Source organism: Drosophila simulans, chromosome 3L (assembly GCF_016746395.2).
Source record: "Drosophila simulans strain w501 chromosome 3L, Prin_Dsim_3.1, whole genome shotgun sequence".
NCBI lineage: Eukaryota > Metazoa > Arthropoda > Insecta > Diptera > Drosophilidae > Drosophila > Drosophila simulans.
This window is the reverse complement of record NC_052522.2, coordinates 153,176-170,612: the sequence shown is the minus strand read 5'-3', so window position 1 is coordinate 170,612 and position 17,437 is coordinate 153,176. Positions and strand designations below refer to the sequence as shown.

Sequence of the window (17,437 nt, the reverse complement as noted above, 5' to 3'; positions counted from 1 at the left end):
ACTGTTCTTCTTGAAGTTTTCCCTATGAAAACTCTTTGAGCTTTTTCCAATCAGTCACCTTCAATCGACCTCTACGGCCTTAAACTTGCCACATTCGTCAACATCCATCGGAACCTGTTGGACAAATTTGAATTCAAAAATGTTTGCACAAGCTGAGCGGTAAAGTTAATAAGCTGGTTTACGAACTAGCGAGTCTTACACTGCGGTGTAAGTGTCTGGCGAATAGATATTAATGCAAATGAGCTCGCAAACACTCAACGCTTCTACCCCAACACCCCCCCTCCCATCATGACACTTAGTGTTCTGCTGCTGTAATTGTAATTAAGCTTAAAATTAAACAAACAACAACTGCTAATTACAAGAGTCGCGTCTCAGACATGGTCACTGGCACTATAATAGGCAGATCCTACGTCCCGAAGACAGAGGATACTCGTTCTTGGCCTTACAATCGCTGACACAAAGTATCACGTAATTGATGGAGTGCCGCGAGGCAGGTGGACCATCTGCATCCATCACGGGCACAGACTCACAGCAAAAGAGGCACAGGTGAGATTAAAATAAATGTGCTCCAAATGCGCACAAATGCGACAAGTAATTGACGCTCGCCTAGACTGGCTCTGGGGATCTGGAGGAGGCCTATGGTCCCACGAGCTTCTCAGCTTAGATTTCAAAATGCAAACAGCGAAAAACATCCGCAGATGGGTTTATGCGTTATTTGGCCTTGCGTCAAAATTCTGTGAAAGACTTCGCAGTAGAGATGGGTTAGTATATAGAGGCTGGGAGTAAAAGGCGAAGACTAAGGAGTCTTCTTCCGGAGACCCTTAACGCAATTTCATGGATTTGCGATTAGTTCAATCCATAGCTCAATCAATCATAAGCGTGTCACGATGTCATCTCTAGGATTGGAACACAAAGGGTTTTTCAGCACACCGAAGACTGATGGAAATTAATAATAGTTCCTCCAGACTCCTTCGCATCCTCAGGGCCGGCAATTAAAGGGGGACTAATTGAGGGCCAGGATGATAGCCCCACCGGGGCTTAGTGCGTAGCAAATGAAATCAGTTATTAATAGTGGTGACCAGTGGTGCCTGGGTGGTAGGTTCTTATCGGACAGCAAAAATAAACAAAACCGAAAGAGAGGCAATTCGATAGAGCAAGTGCATTGCATTTATCGCCGAAACAATTCCACTTCCAAATCTAATCAGACTTTATTGAGCAGCAAAACTAAAAACTCTAAATTGTCAGGAAAATTAAAAGAAAACCTGATAACTAACCGAAAAACCAAGCATAGTTTTTCAAAAACGGGCCGTATTATTAATTGAGATTGTGTCAGGGGAGGTCTGGCTCAATGACAATCTTCGAGGATAACCGCAGTACAGATTCCCTAAGGGACTCGGATCTATCGCTCATCGCACGCTGATTAAGTGGGCGCCCCACCGTTCCAGTCTAGACAGAACATATTTCTGCTTCGACACAATAATTTTAAGTGCCACTTCTGACTCCGGTCTGGATCGTAGGGAAATTGATGAGAAATAATGTCCGCGTGTGGTTACTCAATTGGATATGAATTGATAGTTCATTCTGATAAAAGCATTACATTTTTATTCAAAATTTAATCAGAAGGTCTGTAAGCAAAGAACCGAAAATATCTGGAGGTTATAACTTCTAGATTGTTTATTTTGGGGAGTTCATATTGTTTTCGATCAAAGACTAGAAGTTTTAAACACTGTCAGCCTTCAAATGAGCTACGAGTACCACAACATTGCGATATCTCACCTGCATCGCAAACTGGCACATCAAACGGTTTACCTGAGAGGTGATAACAAAGCCTAAAATCGTAGACACTTTTTCGCCTGAGAGCTGCCAAAGATACACGTTGAGAAAGCCGATCCGGTTTCCTTGCAGCAGAAATCTCAGAACAGTAGATGAACGCGAAGATAGTTGCATTATATGCAGGATAGTCCAATCTCCTTAGCATAATGTGCGGCGGTTTATGATAGGGCTTTTCGCTAGGTTCTACTAACCGATTTGATGAGAATGCGGCGGGAGACGGGCACATCATAGTCCAGGTCCGCATTGGTGGCATTCGAACTGCAGCAGGAGGTGGACACTGACACGGATGAGCTGGTCGTCTTGTCCAGCATCTTTGGTTTGTAGGTCTGATAGGTGATTTGCGATCTAGGTTCAGCTGAGTCGCAGCTTAGCACGACATGTTGACGTCCACAATCGAGATGCCTTTAGATATATTTAATCCAGGACAATATAAATAAAGTTTTTCGACGTGTATTTGGCCACTCTTATCTCATTTCACTGTTGTCTATCTGCAGCTCTGAGCACTGAGCTCGCATCTGCATATGTATCTTGTATCTGGCTTTGCTGAGTCAGCTTAATTTCAAGTTTAGCCGCGGGCAACCGAAAAAACCGAATTCAAAACAAAAGAAGCTAAACCACAAATGTAGCAAATCGCCGCTTTCCGTATATCTCTCGTTTGTATTTTTAGTTAGGTTGTCACGAATCGGATTTCGTATTTTATGTACGAAGCGCTTAAATCCCGAACGAGGTCTGCACCGCAGCAAGCAACTCTGTAGACTGAATCGACACCAAACGCGGCGTAGCGGCTGTTACTGTTAGAAACATTTCGAATGTCGTAAATGTTAGCCGCGCTGTTAACGGCCTATATTGCCGTCTATATCGTAGATGTAGATTTTGGTAACAAAACTGAACTTGTTCTTAATTTTATTAAATTTTATGCGAAAACAAATAGTAGGTCGGGCTAAAAATTATTTCGATATCTCGAAAACACAGAAAAACGAACTGTGCTCCAGAGTTCGAATAACGACATACCCCTCTCATTTCGTATTGTGATTATTGAGTGCCCTTATAATATCATATTGGGCTATGACACACAATCGTTATGCGAGACAGCCAATTCAACCCGATTCGATTATATTTGATGCATTCCTCCCTAGCACGAATCAAGTGCAGATGTTCTCGATAGAGCGGGGTGTTCACCCCCGAAAGCTCAATTAAACAGGAGATGCGAACCCGTACAAGCTCAAGTTACCCTTGAAAGAGACAGTTTAATACAGTAGCCGCCTCCTCCTACAAAGCTTAAACAACGACGCGGCAGCTGTCCAAACACATTTTATACACCTTGGAGGCGTGAGGAATTGTGGGCACCGAAAAGGGCAGGAACAGAACGTACTCCTTAATAAGTCAGTGCTGAAGGTCAGACACCCGTTCCGCACAAAAAGGAAGTTGTTACCCACTCCAAGTACATACGCGTACAGACAACCGGGCCGGGAAGCCCCCGACGTGTGTGCAGCTGCAGTTCCGAACAGAACTGATCTGAGCTGAGCAGAGTGCGACATTTGACATGATTTGCATGCCGAGTGCCACGCCCACTTCAGTCACGTCAAGACCGAAGTCGGGGTAAAGACAGGCCAAGGAAACACAAAAAGTGGAGAACCGAACCCCCATTCCGCTGGAAATATAAAAAACTCCGACACTCGTTGAGTTTTACTGTCACTTTCGTTGTCGTTGATTTAATTTAGTTTGCTCGATTTGATGAGAATTTCAACACTAGAGGGGAGTGGCAAATTAATAGCGACTTTCCATCAATATGTGTTCTTATCAAAACTGAGGAGTCGTAAAAAGATTTAAACAACAACGTGGGCTTATCAAATTTCATATCGGTCGGTCGTTTGTCCATTACCCCTGCGTATGAGTTTTTGAAAACGGAGTCTCGTCCTCAGTGAATCTTTCTTGTTGTCACGCTTGGCATTCATTTCTTTAGCAACCGGTTTCTGGCTACACAAACAATTCGATGTGAAATAAGATGAATTGGGAAACCCACCCGCATTCCAGAGAATAAGTCGGCAATTTCGGACATATGTATGTGTGCTTAGGGTTGGAAAAATATGCAATCCAAACAAAATGACCGATAGGGAGGGCACATCCATATGTAAGCCCACTAATTGGCTCGTTAGGGGTCCGTGGTTTCTTGGACAGCAGTACAGCACTTTAGTTGAGCTTGAAATTTGCGAAAATTTTTTATTTATCTTGCGTAAATTGTAGAAATTTTGGGCGTCATTGGTTTTATATGTGCGGGAAATGTAATATATATTCGGAATTTTGGCACATGGCTGAACATTTAAATATAAATAATATAAAAAATTTATTTTTAGGTATAGCGGATATGACCTAACATATACAAAAGCCATTCCAGGGCCAGCATCGGCACAAAAAGAACCGCAATAATTGCTGCACATATGGCAGTGGTATCCGTGAGTGCAGATCAGCTTTGATCACCATAAAATAATGTAAGCCAGAATCAAGAAAGTGAAGAGGGGAAGTGGCTAAGTGTACATATATCCGTGGTTGTCACTTGAAGTGCTTAGCTCAATAAACCATGTTTTCAGCTTTTTCTCAACAATTCCGATTGGTGGCTGAGCGGCAAAACACTAAAATCAACTTTCGACGGTAGGTAAATTCCCAACGACGGCTGACTATAATGCTGTTATGATATAATGAATTTGCATAACAGTAGCGTATCATTTGGTTCTTACGCGAGGATCTCGAAGTGCGGAATGAGACCTCCTGCGGAGTAGTTGGTCCCAAGAATGCCCAACACAATTACCGCAAGAACCTACCTCGGCATGTAATAAAATCCGTGCCGTCTGTGATTTACTTCGGGATGAAGGCAGTGTGAGGAGGTCTCATAAACACTCATTGAGGGCCAGGGGCCAAGTGGATGAAGCGCACACACATTGCAACCTTATGCTGACTTCCTCCGTTTGTACTTTCCGCTGATGTGGCACTTAATGCTAACCCAATTCCGATTCACTTTGCGAAATAAACAAGAGAAAGAAGGATTTTATGGCTTGCATGTAAGAGTGTTTACTGGGGATTCATTTCGGGTTACCCGGCACCCAGTCAAGTGATTCTCAGAAAGCTTAGGCAGACAGATACTTTGCCTGCCCCGGCACAAGAATAACAAATCAAAGGTAGATGATATACATAGACTTTTCTCTCCGGTTTCCATTCGATACTCTCTGTCTCATTTTCATGACTGCGAGATCTTGTTAAACAAAGAAGAAAATTTTCGCTTTTGTCGTTAGGCCGAAATAATTCGTTGCTATAAAATGGTAATTAAAGCAGCAAGCGGAGATAATGTTTGGTCTGCGATTTAACCAAGCTAACGAGGCACAACGTTTACAGATAAATAACAAAGCTTTTAAAGAAAAAAGAGCAAAGAGCACCTATTATAATTGTTTTATTTATCCAACTTATAAGAAAATAGTTAAGATTCCAGGATTTGATGCTACACCTTGCGTATTGATTCATCGATTTTGATGATCAACGACCATTTTCAATATTTAGCATTGGTATCGAACGCACAGTTGATTTGGGAATCAAATTGAAGGTACAATTGAAAGTACAATATCAAGGCATTGACGTCAAAGTATATGGCGGAAGTTCTGGAATAACGTATGTCGGAGTGAATGTCCCCCTCTTTTCAACTTATCAGTCCGGTGAAAATCGGATTACTGAGACACACTGGGCCAATGATTGTTGCCAGTTTTTGGTTTCGTAAGCTAATGGCTTATGTGTCAGTCACAGAAAAAGAACTCTTGTCTTGCAAGGTCGATAAAGGGGCACCATCATCAGGGTGTAAATAAATCAATCAACAGGGCATCATGCCATGCTATTGCCACCATTATCCATTAGCATTCTCCTAGTAGATATTTTCGTGAAATTCATTTCTGATTTCGGTACTACTTTGCTCTTAATAAACAATCCGACAATCTAAATATAGCCGATTGCACAATTTTCTGCGAATAATTCCACGGAAAAATAGCTAAAAACAAAGACTGCAGGAGGAATAGCTTGAAGGCTTTATCTTATCGAGTGTGCTCGGCATGTTGACATTTTATTTGCAAATATCTAGGGAAGGAGGTAGGAAGGAGGGGAAATCCAGCAAAATACGTCTAAAAGCGATAAGATTAGATAAGATTAAATTTTATTTCGGTCACCTCAACACTGAATATACTTGTACTCAACTTCCAATTGAGTTGCCTGACAACAACTTGCTGTTGCGATTTTTCGAACAATATATCAATAAATGTTGTCAGGGCATTTATTAACTATATATTTGCGAAAATGCACATGTGCACATAGGTCATCAGACGAGAAGAGAATCAAACATGGAAGTAATTTGAGAACGGTTTAACCCACTTCACCAGAACACTCGAAGAACGCCCGAGAGCCAATTTCCATTTGTCGAGATCAAATTAGTCTTATAAATCTACAAATTATTTCCGCAGTCTACCACCCAGCGTTGCACAATTCAAAACAGTGTATTTAGGTTTTTGGAAAATTTATGAATCCAACATATTTGGTGTGTTCTCCTTGTCCATCATCTTTCTCGAGCAGCCCCTGCTCCTCCAGTTTATAAGGTCAAAGCGTGATCTAAGACAATGCAGTTACCAAACCCGAAGAGACGTCAAATTGAAATACGGGCCAAAACGTGGGCGACCCCGATACCCAAAAGATTTCGACCAAATAGCCCAATTGATCTGCAATGCGATATAAACGACGCCATCTGATATATTTGGATTAATGGGTCAGCAATAAAGGCAGAATTTGGGATGTGATATATGCATAGTATTCATAGATCGATGATAATCTCAAAATGATGATGTTTTCGGTTTAAGATATACACATTAAGCTTATCGGAATTTACTCAATACGTATATACTATCCAAAAATACACATTTTCCCCACCTCCAGAAACTTCTTAATAAATCTCGGCTGCTCTGCATTTCCATAATTTAAGAGCAATTTATTAAATGCCGCAACGCTTTAGACTGCACAGGAAAAGCTGTCCCCAAACTGCATAAATTATTTTAAGTTCAAAGGAGTGGGAAACCGGGCGACTAGAATGAACTGATATATCTTTTCGAGACACCAATAATCAGATATACACATATATTTGCCATGTGCATCCCGAATGGTGCAGAAGTACATATATCCTCTATGTGCCTCGTAGAGGTTGACAGCGCTGATTAGCATGGACTCTGGGTGCTGGGAACTGAAAAAATATTTACGGCAACTAGGTTAAATGATTTTTGAAACCGCGTGTGATCTCATGATTTTTCTTGGTCTTCCCATCAATTGCCTATTAAACTTAAGGAAATATTTCTTAATTCTTAACAGAGAGGATGCGAAGTGTTATTTTCGGGTACTTATAAAAGATAGCTTAGCTGCCTTCACGTCACGTTACCGGGGAATATGTCTAGGCAGGGAAAGGAAAGAGGTGAATAAAGCCACCGATGGCAAACACACAAATAATTATACTCATTCTCAGACAACAAATTGAGGAATTTTCAACACGTACACTTAAATTCTTCACTTTTCAGCGCACGTTTTCCCGGCTTTCCACTTTCTTCGTTGTTGTTTATTCTGTATTGGTGATAGATACTGGCTTTTTCGTGCTGCTTTTAACCGCCGCTGGCTTAACGATTGATGCATAATGTCAGAGCTCATAATTTAAATGCGAGAACAAAATATGTTGGCGCCTTGGTCGGCCACCAGTGAACTAACTGTGAACTACTGCGAACTCAAAGTCTTCCTCTGTGCATTTCAATTCCTAGCCACGGATGAAGTGGCTTCCAGGCTCAATGAACGGTCCGCTTCACCAGCTAAAAGCACTTTGGCTCGACTTGCCAATTGCCATTGAATAAATTCATAAATCACTAGAGCGCCGCTTACAAAATCAATGGTACACAATTCTCCAAAGTGCTCTTTGTAATAATAAAAGTGCAAGCAAAAATTTAAAAATGTGTACAGTGCAATAAAGCTTAGATATACATAGGTACAAATAAAAGACATCAAAACGTTAATTAGGGGCTTTTTCTTGGGCCCATTTTCAATGCATCCCAGCATCATGACATATCAGATCACAAAAAAATCTTCCCTTACTTTGTACAGGACAACGCATCGTTCGCGACTCGGCAGGACACCAAAGGTTGATTAACCCTTCCAGATGTTTCCGAGCAACTTGTTTTGGAGCTTTGGCTCTCGGAAAAATTCAGCAAAAAGTGCTCTCAGTAACCAAACATGTTGCTTAAGGAAAAGAACGAAGCGTGGTTCAGTGGCGGGAAAAGGAACAGAGAACAACCACCCCGGTGAGGTTTAATTGCAGAAAGTTCATAACCCGGCAAGGACGATAGCAGTTCTCACATTGGCATTGAAAAATCATATAGCAAATTTCGCGAGTAAACAAAATTGATAGCATACATACACAAGGGTAGAACTGACAGCGAAGTCAATAGATACATTTTTGAATAGGTAGCTGGTCAAGTACCACATCATTGATTGTTGATTGGCAATCAAGCATCATCATAGTTTGCAGCTCAACTTTGGCACCTCACTAAAACATCCAATGCTGGGACGCAAATTTGTTTCACATCATGGAGCGTCTGATGAATGACGCGACGCACAGAAGCCACCACCCCCTGACGCCCCTTGCTCTCCACGGGAATCAGGCAGCCAGCAGCCGTAGCCAGATCCCTCACTTTTGCTTCGTCACGACTCGAGGTCCACCCTGCCCTATCGTCCTGCCGAATGTGTTTACATAACATGGGCACATCGCCCGATTCTCTCTGCACGCATGCGGCCTCCATGAAGCTGCATTTAGACCCGATGGTCGTGAAGTAATTTAGCCACTTAGCCGCCCCAGCTTGGTTAGCCGGCAGAAACAGTAATACAGCGTTAGTTTACGTTACGCACCCTGCGTATCTATAATCTGTATGTATCTGTAGCTTTGCTGAGTAAAATTTGCTTTTGCACTCGCGTCGAACCATGCAAGGGCGTGTGGGAGAGGGTCGTTTGAAGAATTTGGCTGTAACAGATTTTACTTGCCGAAATGTACTAAATGTAAAAAAATAGTAAGAGACTATTAGGTTTATGTTCAATCACATAAAGCAATTTTGTATATAGTATCTGTATCGAGCGTATGGAACGATTTGAGGTACTTAAAAAAAATATGAATGATTTTAATTATCCATGGACATATACATATGTATATGAAAACCAGTTTCGCCACGCACCTAGTCAATATCAATTCCTGTACGCTGGGTTTACCTCCAATAAGCATCGCGATCACATCGCTTTACTTCGATCCACTTCCTCGGATACTATCCATCTAATAAATACCATTCTGGACGTACCTGCGCACTTTTTGCCCGATGCAGTGTGCCGCCCGTGATGGAGTTCGCCGTGGTCGCCTTGGCGTGCATTGCCACTGAATTTATAACGTACTGCGGCGGCTGCTGCGGTTGACTCAGCTGCCGCTGCTGATGCTTGGCCAAAACCGATGAGGTTTGGGATTCGGGCAGTATGGACAGAGTATGGTCTGTTGCAACATTACTAATTGAGTTTTCTGGTACTCGGTTTTCACTTTGACACTCCATTAATGGCTCTTGTTAGGATAGATGCGTTTTAGATTTTGATGCTGCCGCAAGTTTTTCATATCAGGAGCGTTCTAAAAAACAAGCAGACCTACATTGAGAAATCGAATCTCTACGTATCGGAATACATTCCAAACAAAAGCACGAATAAGGGCGCGAGTGTAAACCAGGTTTGCATGGCTGGCGACTCCGAATCTAACTAACTCAACCATATGCAACCTCAAAAGGCAGCCGGTCGTCCTTCGCCCACAGAGGGTGGCTTGGTTGACAACTTTATCTCGGCATTATCTAACGAGCAGGCGCAGGGGGAGCTCGGTAAAGAACGCTCACGGAAACGGAGAGTAAGAGAGTGCTCCTGATAAGTAGTACAGAGCCATTTTGTTACCGTTCGGTAAAAATTTTGTAGTATTTGATGTTTTCAAACTTTAAATATTTCACGATATTAATTTTTTAAATTGATTTCCAAGCATTTCAGTTTTGTTAACATTACAAATCTTAAAAGAAAGATAAGTACACCATGAAACTAATGTTTGGTAAAAAAAAGTTATATCAGCAGCTAGAACATATGTATTACAAGAAACCAGTCCCCACAAAATAATAAAATAACAAAATACTCTATACTCTTGGACGAAATTAAGAGGAGTATATAACACAAAAGGCATGTCCGCGTCAGTAAGAAATACAGTAACTAGCCAAGAAAATGGGAGTATCTTTAAAGTAAGTAAATGCTGGAAGATCTAAATTACACTTCTTACATAGAACACCCTTTCCCATGCGATCAAAAAGCGGTCCAGTAACTTGGACAACGAACTCAAAAAGAAGTCCGTGGTGGTTAATCAGGCACAAGCCGAAGAGTCTAAGGCTAAGAAGAAAGATACTACGCACTATTACAGTGTGGAAACACTTGCCGATCTGCAGTATCGATCTCAGATAAAGGTGAATCCAAAAGGTCTTACAAACTCACCACTACTAATGGCAAACTCCCCTTAGGTTTTGGAAAAGGTCTATGGCGAGGAGGTTGATATGACACCTAAGCCGATCCAAGATGACACCTATGTGGAGCAGTTCATGAAGTATAACCTAAATGTCATGCACCAAATGACGAACTTCACTACAATGGTAACCAAGAGCACGACCAGATCCCGCACGCGGTCCAGTGTTCGGGCCGGAATAGGCGGCAATAAGCAGTCCATTGACGATCTGATGAACGGTGTAAGTTTATACAAACTTTTTTGTATCATCCCAGCAGGAATCTTCATTCTCCACTAGATACTTTACGAAACTATTAACTGGGAACCGTACAGCACTGTTGAGGCTCTCGAAGAGGCGTACGAGCCAAAGCCGTATACCAAGTCCTTTTTAAAGATCACCTTACGCAAGTCTGACTTCTTCGAAATTCACAGCCAGACGCAGACGACGGTGGCCAAGGGAACCCCCGAGGGCGACGATGCGGAACGCGACAACCGAAACTACGAGTATCTGACAGTAGGCAAAGGCAAAATTCGCCGGCGCTCAGACAATGATGCTCAAACAGATACTCTGCTCTTCACCACTCGGGCAGTCAACACCATCCTCATAACCAAGGCCACCGTCAGCTCGTACGTTTCAAACTTTGAGATGTACGACACGCTGAACAATATCACCAAGGAGTTCGCAACAGCCACTATGAGTTCGGTAAAGGACCTGACCTCGGCACTAGCGCAGACGGAGGAGGCGGATACCTTTGAGGACGACGAGGCCGTTGCCGAAAAAGACAAGGTCACCAGCCAGATAGAACGCCTGTTCCGGAGCCCCGAGTTTCGCAACGCCATCATGTACATGGGCCGCACGCTCTCGAGCAACACAAACGAGGCGGGGTTACGACGCTTCCGTAACTTTGACCAGGTGGAACGCTGGAACGCGGAGGCCGAGTACGTCTACTCGATGAACTTGCTCTTCCGGCTGGTACCGGAGCCCAGCAAAGACGAGCGCAAGGCCGTAAGCGACATTGATTTCTGCCGCAGCAATGGTGACATCCTGGCTGTAGCCTACGGACTTTACTCATTTTCCTCACAGCACGTACCGACCTCCGGCAGCGTTTTCCTGTGGAGCATTAAGAACCCAGGCGAGCCGGAGCGCGCATACTACTACGATGTGCCAGTAACGGCAATAAGCTTCTCGCCATTCTTGCCATCCTTGCTCGCCATTGGTCTGTACGACGGCAGCGTGGAAGTGCGAGATGTGAGCAGTTTGCAGGACACACCCGTTGCGGTCTCGCAGCGCAGCACTTCACCAGGCTCCTCGCCGGTGGTTGCCATCCGCTGGATCAAACAAGTTTCAGACGACGATCATGAAACAGACATCGATCCATTCCTGAGCCTCTCCCAGGATGGCTCTGTCACCCGCTTCCGGATTATCAAAAGCCCCTTCCTGCTTGGTTTTACCCAAATGATTTTGGAGCGAGTCGAGGGGCATCCTGAGGGCATTTTCGTTCACCCGTCGTCGCGTATCCCCTGCGAGTCTAACCGCCACCCGCAAGGCTTAAGCATCACTACGCATCCACTGCACAAGGACATTTACTACGTGCTGACCGATGAGGGCTGCATCCACAAGTGCTCAATAAACTATCAGCACCAGTACTTGGAAGTCCTGCGTTGTCACGACGGGGGTGTCACCGTAATGGAGTTCTCGCCTTGGTCTCCCAAACTTTTCCTCACCTGCGGCAACGATTGGTAGGAATTTGCCCTCTATTAAGGGTCGCTAAATACAGTATCTATTCTGCAGGTTCGTGCGCATTTGGATCGATGGCATCACGCGACCTCTCCTCGAACTGCTGGACGAGATGACCCCAGTGCACTGGGCCAAGTGGAGCCCCACCCACTCTACGATTATTGTGACGGTGAACCGGGAAACCGCTAACGTCTGGGACTTTCGTCGTAATTTGCTAAGACCCATGTCCAAACACAAGATGGACTCTTCTTTCAATACTGTGGCCCGGTAAGCTTTAATTGTTTTCAACAAAAATGGTCAACTGAATAGGAATTTCCTTCACCAATTTCAAGGTTTTCCCACTGTGGTCGCACTTTGGTTATTGGCAATGAGCGCGGGAACACGCTCTTCAACGCGCTAAACGACATGCCCTTTTCGCCCCACTTTCAATACGACGAGTTAGAGAAAGCCATCTTCAAGGCAATTGGCAACGACCACGAGCTTCTTATGGAGCTTAAAAGCATTGGTTTCTTTGGCTACCCAAACAAAAAAGCAGTTTTTTAGATATGAAAAAAGGTTTTCTCAATAAAATAATGAAGTGCAAAATAATTCGTCGGCCCGAAAGCGAATCTGGATGTGGATGGAAACGTCCACGCTTCAGCTATCTAAGAGACACAACGGCGATCGATCGAGTGTCAAACAAAACTACCCAATAGTAACCTGATATCATCCGAACGGACCGGGTATTACCTGCACAAGCACAAAAATCCGTTCGAAAAGATGAGCTCCATTGTTCTTCAAGTGTGTGTGGTTGACTGTCAACGATGGTGGTCAAGTGGATAGGGGTCGATAGAGGGTCTAGGGGATCGGCGCAGATCGACGGGTGTTATATAATAAACACTTGTGCTCGTATAAGCTTGGTAAATGGAAGCCGCATGTGCGGGAAGAGCAGAATTTATTAAACAGTCGTAAAGAGAAAGTCAACAATAAAGAAGACCAGAGATGGTCAACAGCACGGTACAGTCATAGCCCAAGAGAAAAAAAATAGTAGATCAAGAACGGGATCATCAAGCAAACAAGCTTCGATATAAAAGGAAAAAATTGAAAACAGGTGTTTGAACACTAAAGCACTGATGAATGTAATCGTCAATCGTCAATCCTTGGGGGCAAGGTAATTTTCTTAATTGCTGGGTAACCATTTGTGAACCGTCGTCGCTGTAGTATTTAAATAAAAATTAATTGCAGTCCAGAAGGTCGCCAAACAATGTAGTCCCTGTATTGGGACTCCCAAGGGCGGCGAAGGGCAGGAATTGCACTGAAATCAAATCAGCAATAACAACAGTAACACACCAAATTTTCCTTTAAGTTATAGCTAAAATTACTTGGTGTATTAAGTATTTACGTTACTGCTATGGGACCCACAAACTTATTTTCTTTGTATAACTCACCTAAAACCATATATTTGGAATTGATGTAATATCAGGTATTTAATAGGTGGAAATATTCCTGAGCTATCCGGATAACGTGTATGCTCACAACCGATGACCTCTATGGTTAACTGTTTTTCTCTCGTTGTTAGCGTTGTCCTCCACAGGTCTTCCTGTACTGCCTTTCGCTAAAAGACTCTTTTTCAGAATAGTCCGAAGAGTCGCTGCACAAAGAAAAACCTTAAGAATAATCGATTAAGACCTGGTTCTTACTCACTCTACTTCAGTGACGTCGGAAAAATCACCATAATCAACTGGTCGATTGCACAGACAACACTTATTGTGTGACTTTTCAAAGCATTTACCGCAATAAACCCCCTTGCATCCAGGAGTGTCGCAGGGGTTACGATTTGAACTAAAAAGGGGACACCCAACTGTAACCCGGAGTGTGTTTTACGATTGGAGCTACTCACAGAGTCAGAGATCGCCCACATATGGTGCACCTCTCAGTGCTCTGGCAGCAGGAGCAGCAGGAGCACATGTATATTAAACAGGAGAATCTATTGTTCAGCCAAGTAAAATTTCTGGTATGCTTAACATTCCGTGTGTGGTTAAATTCATTACGCTTTCTGCGGCGTACAAACTTAAAAATACTTGCTGGAGAGAATACATTAGAACAACTTTAAAAGGTATGTACTTTCTTACTTCTATCTTCGGAAATCATGTTGTACAGAAACATGCCTCTTTCCTTGGCGCGTTTTGGATAAAAGTAGGCCATTATAAGATGGCGAGTGCGCAATATATACGGCTCGGCCAAAAGGATCAGCCAAGCGAGCAGACAGAGTAGTAATATAATTAGATATTCCGCATAATCAGGTTTCACGGGCAGCGGGAGGCAGGGATTGACGTCTAAAATGCTTTTTTGCGTCAAGGGTCGAAAGGCATTAGCAATTCCTCGCATGACATCCGCCACAAAGCCCCCACCCTTAATCTCTAGATCGACGTAAGCGGGCACCTCCAGCCCAGTCTCTTGGTGGCCATGGAAGGACATAGTTTCCAGCAGCCAGAACAGTCCGTAATCCAGAAAGCAAATCGCAAACAACTGCAAGCAGGTTGTGGCCATGAAACAGGCGTTCTCAACAATGGACACGAACTCAAACAAAGTCAAGCGCAAACTAGTAAGCTGCAATGAAATCATTGTAATATTAGGTCAATGAAACGTAGGGAAACCTTACCTTCATATACTTTGCCCTTTCAAGTTGATGAAGGGGTAGCAGTGGATCGTGACCGTGCTTTTCGTGCCGCCGGTCGATATCACTTAGTATCTTTGTCAAAAACACATTCTGAAATTGCCGGCTGTGCATGTATCGAAGGTAGAAGATGGTGGCTCTGATGGGAACAATTGAGGCATCACCAACACTAAATTAGTAAGATGGTTAAGCTCTTGCCTACTTAAAAAATACAGTAACCACCATGACCCAGCAGAGAATGTCCACAAAGCTGCTCAAGAAGATAAACGACGACAGACGCTTGTTAATATCCTGTATAATTTCCTCTCCCACGTCCGCCAGGCTCTTTGAAGAGTTTGTATCAAAGAAAAATTCGTGCTCAAAGGTGATATTGGCATCAAACATTTCCTCGATGTGCCGCACAAATTCGCGGTAGCCTGCAAGATCGTTCAATGAATAACCAAAATACTGATCGTGCTTTACACTCTTACGTTCTGAGATTTTATCAAGGAGACCCCAGCTGAGATCCCAGTAACCGCTACAAAACACATCGATGATCTTGGCGGGGTAGCAGAGGGCCAGAAACAGCTTTGTAGCATGGCATAGCGCCTTGAATACGCCCATTTTTGCCTGGCACCTGATCATAGCGTGATGCGCCGTCTTTTTGCAACGTGCCCAGGGAGTGCCCATTTCTGTGTTGCACAGGTCTACGATTGATTTCAGCCAAGCGGCGCAGTTCTTCAGGGTTTTAACTACAAAAATGAATCAGCAGAGAAAACTGCAGCATTTTTAAGGCAAGAATACTCACTAATTGCGATCAAATGGTCCTGAATGCGTAACAGCACTACCATGGCCAGATTGAGCACCCGACGCACTTCCCGCATCAACAGATCCACCGCTAGCTGGATGGCATTTACCGGCTCCAGTATTACGTCCAACATCTGGCCAAGCGCCTGACGCAATAGCTCCTGTCCGCAAGCGAGGCTGCGGAGCATCACCTTCAAATTGGCTAGAATGTTCGCCGTAGGCCCAACTGCGGCAATGACAAAGGCGAGGCTGATGAGGAACGCCCGTCCCCGGGAGCTGCACAGCGAGGGAACGGCCAACGTCACAATGCACCTGCCAACCAGGGGGGGGGAAACTGTTACCCACAAATCGTTTCGTGCGTTTTCCGGTAGTTCTTACCTTACGGGTCTGCTGTAAAAGACCGCCAGAACAAGCGCCACCGGAATCGCGAAGGTGAGATTAAGACCCAGAACCAAGTGGCCCAGCTGCCACCAGTTCCATGCGAGCGTCACCGCGAGGCCGCACAGGTAGCCGCCAATTACGTATGGTGCCACCAGCTTGAATGTCCACATAGCGCCATACCTGGGCTCACTTTCTTCCATGATTTTCTTTCGTTCGCTTTTTTGTAATTTATTTGTAAAGTTTAACACAACAGTCGGAATCGATATCGATATTTCCTCTTGGCGCCCCACTAAGTGTGACCATTTAAAATGTGAGTTTTCATTGTTATCGGAAATGTGACCCTTCTCAAAATCGAAAAGCATATTGGTTGTTGTTTTTGGTTCGATTCATTTTTGGCGCCCAACAAGAATTTAAAACTTTACCGATTGCTTTTTTTTGTCTTTTGCTTTTTCGTTCCTTTATTTCAAACAACATAATTTTTCTCCTTCAAAATAACAAATAGTTATTTTCGATTTATATATTTTATTAAGTTACGTCATATTATCTAAGCGATTTTCGGATTTGAAATGCAGAAAAACGAATCGTTACATTCAAATCCAATATTAATACTATTCAACGAATCTATTTATTATAAATATAATGAATATATAATAAATGTTATAAAAAAAATAATTTAATATAAAATAAAATAATATGTAAAAATAATATAATATATATAAACTGTGAACTAAATAATAAAAATATAAACAAAAATCTGATTTTTAATTATATTTTTCTCAAAATGGGAAAGATATTTTGGAGCTTCAGGTTTTTGATACACTTATGATAATAATAAATGTATTAAATACTCGTACTGAAAGAATTCGTATACACAATATTTATTTAGCATGTAATGATTTTAATATTCCTCTAATCGTCCTACAGGTTTACCTAGGCACTTTTCGATTTTATGGGTCTTTCCGTTATCTCCTATTTTTTTCTTTTTTCCTGTAGGCTATAAAAGGTTAAGTACATGAGCAGATTACCAAACCCAGACGGAATAAATAAAAATAAATATATATTCTTTTTAGTTAATATAACTACAAACTTTTAAATTTATAACTTAAAAATTGTTTTATCTCTAAAGTTTAGATTCCCTAAAGTAAAAACTACATATAGTTGATAAAAACCCTGGCGATCGCTTCGGGATTTGAGGCGCAATGCATTTGCAAATTTTTAAATTAAGGCAAGCCCTTTTTGGATTTGCAGAAATAGAGATGTCTTTCTATATCTTAGCCTTGTTCACTGTACTCTTTCTTCGATTTTAGGTACTGCAGCACAAGCGTAGGGTAGAACAAAGTAGTCAGGTCGTTTTATGTGGTAGTATCTTACGTAGATTTTGAAACCTATTGAAATGTATCATTTTGCAACGTTGGATACTGGGATACGCGCA

General features: G+C 42.8%; 3 protein-coding genes across 11 annotated transcripts in view; 1 reads left to right on the top strand and 2 right to left on the bottom strand.

The window, feature by feature from the left end:
- The window catches only part of LOC6736198 (breast cancer anti-estrogen resistance protein 1), a 21,114-nt gene extending 11,434 nt beyond the window's left edge, over nt 1–9,680 (bottom strand). Inside the window, exon 1 of one of the 2 annotated variants that reach the window (XM_016170561.2) lies at nt 9,234–9,680. In XM_016170561.2, the coding sequence (XP_016029629.1) occupies nt 9,234–9,476 (243 nt within the window). In that variant the 5' untranslated portion in view covers nt 9,477–9,680. Of the gene's footprint in view, nt 1–2,024; nt 2,618–9,233 lie in introns of those variants that run through there. The other variant, XM_016170562.2, reaches the window with a different exon arrangement.
- Nucleotides 1–17,358, bottom strand: part of LOC6736194 (DC-STAMP domain-containing protein 2) — a 21,606-nt gene extending 4,248 nt beyond the window's left edge. For 2 of the 8 annotated variants that reach the window (XM_039293775.1, XM_044922973.1), the window contains exons 1-9: nt 16,003–17,358; nt 15,626–15,936; nt 15,309–15,569; nt 15,041–15,254; nt 14,824–14,977; nt 14,294–14,771; nt 14,062–14,245; nt 13,866–14,003; nt 13,610–13,812 (exon numbers count right to left, since the gene is read on the bottom strand). In XM_039293775.1, coding sequence (XP_039149709.1) covers nt 13,737–13,812; nt 13,866–14,003; nt 14,062–14,245; nt 14,294–14,771; nt 14,824–14,977; nt 15,041–15,254; nt 15,309–15,569; nt 15,626–15,936; nt 16,003–16,367 — 2,181 coding nt within the window. In that variant the 5' untranslated portion in view covers nt 16,368–17,358 and the 3' untranslated portion in view covers nt 13,610–13,736. Of the gene's footprint in view, nt 1–13,236; nt 13,377–13,609; nt 13,813–13,865; nt 14,004–14,061; nt 14,246–14,293; nt 14,772–14,823; nt 15,008–15,040; nt 15,255–15,308; nt 15,570–15,625; nt 15,937–16,002 lie in introns of those variants that run through there. The other 6 variants (XM_016170554.3, XM_044922974.1, XM_044922975.1 and 3 more) reach the window with 6 other exon arrangements.
- LOC6736196 (dynein axonemal intermediate chain 4) lies at nt 9,967–13,164 on the top strand. The gene is made up of 6 exons (XM_016170546.3): nt 9,967–10,190; nt 10,260–10,409; nt 10,464–10,685; nt 10,743–12,184; nt 12,237–12,449; nt 12,515–13,164. Exons 1-6 carry the CDS (start codon nt 10,134–10,136, stop codon nt 12,723–12,725), a joined length of 2,295 nt encoding a protein of 764 aa, XP_016029627.1. The 5' UTR covers nt 9,967–10,133; the 3' UTR covers nt 12,726–13,164.
- Nucleotides 17,359–17,437: the final 79 nt, after the last annotated feature.

Coding starts and splice junctions, on each gene's coding strand:
- LOC6736196 (XM_016170546.3), top strand. CDS start 10,134: ATGTCCGCGTCAGTAAGAAATACAGTAACTAGCCAAGAAAATGGGAGT. Junction 10,686..10,742: donor TTGACGATCTGATGAACGGT/GTAAGTTTATAC, acceptor ATTCTCCACTAG/ATACTTTACGAAACTATTAA. Junction 12,185..12,236: donor CTCACCTGCGGCAACGATTG/GTAGGAATTTGC, acceptor TCTATTCTGCAG/GTTCGTGCGCATTTGGATCG.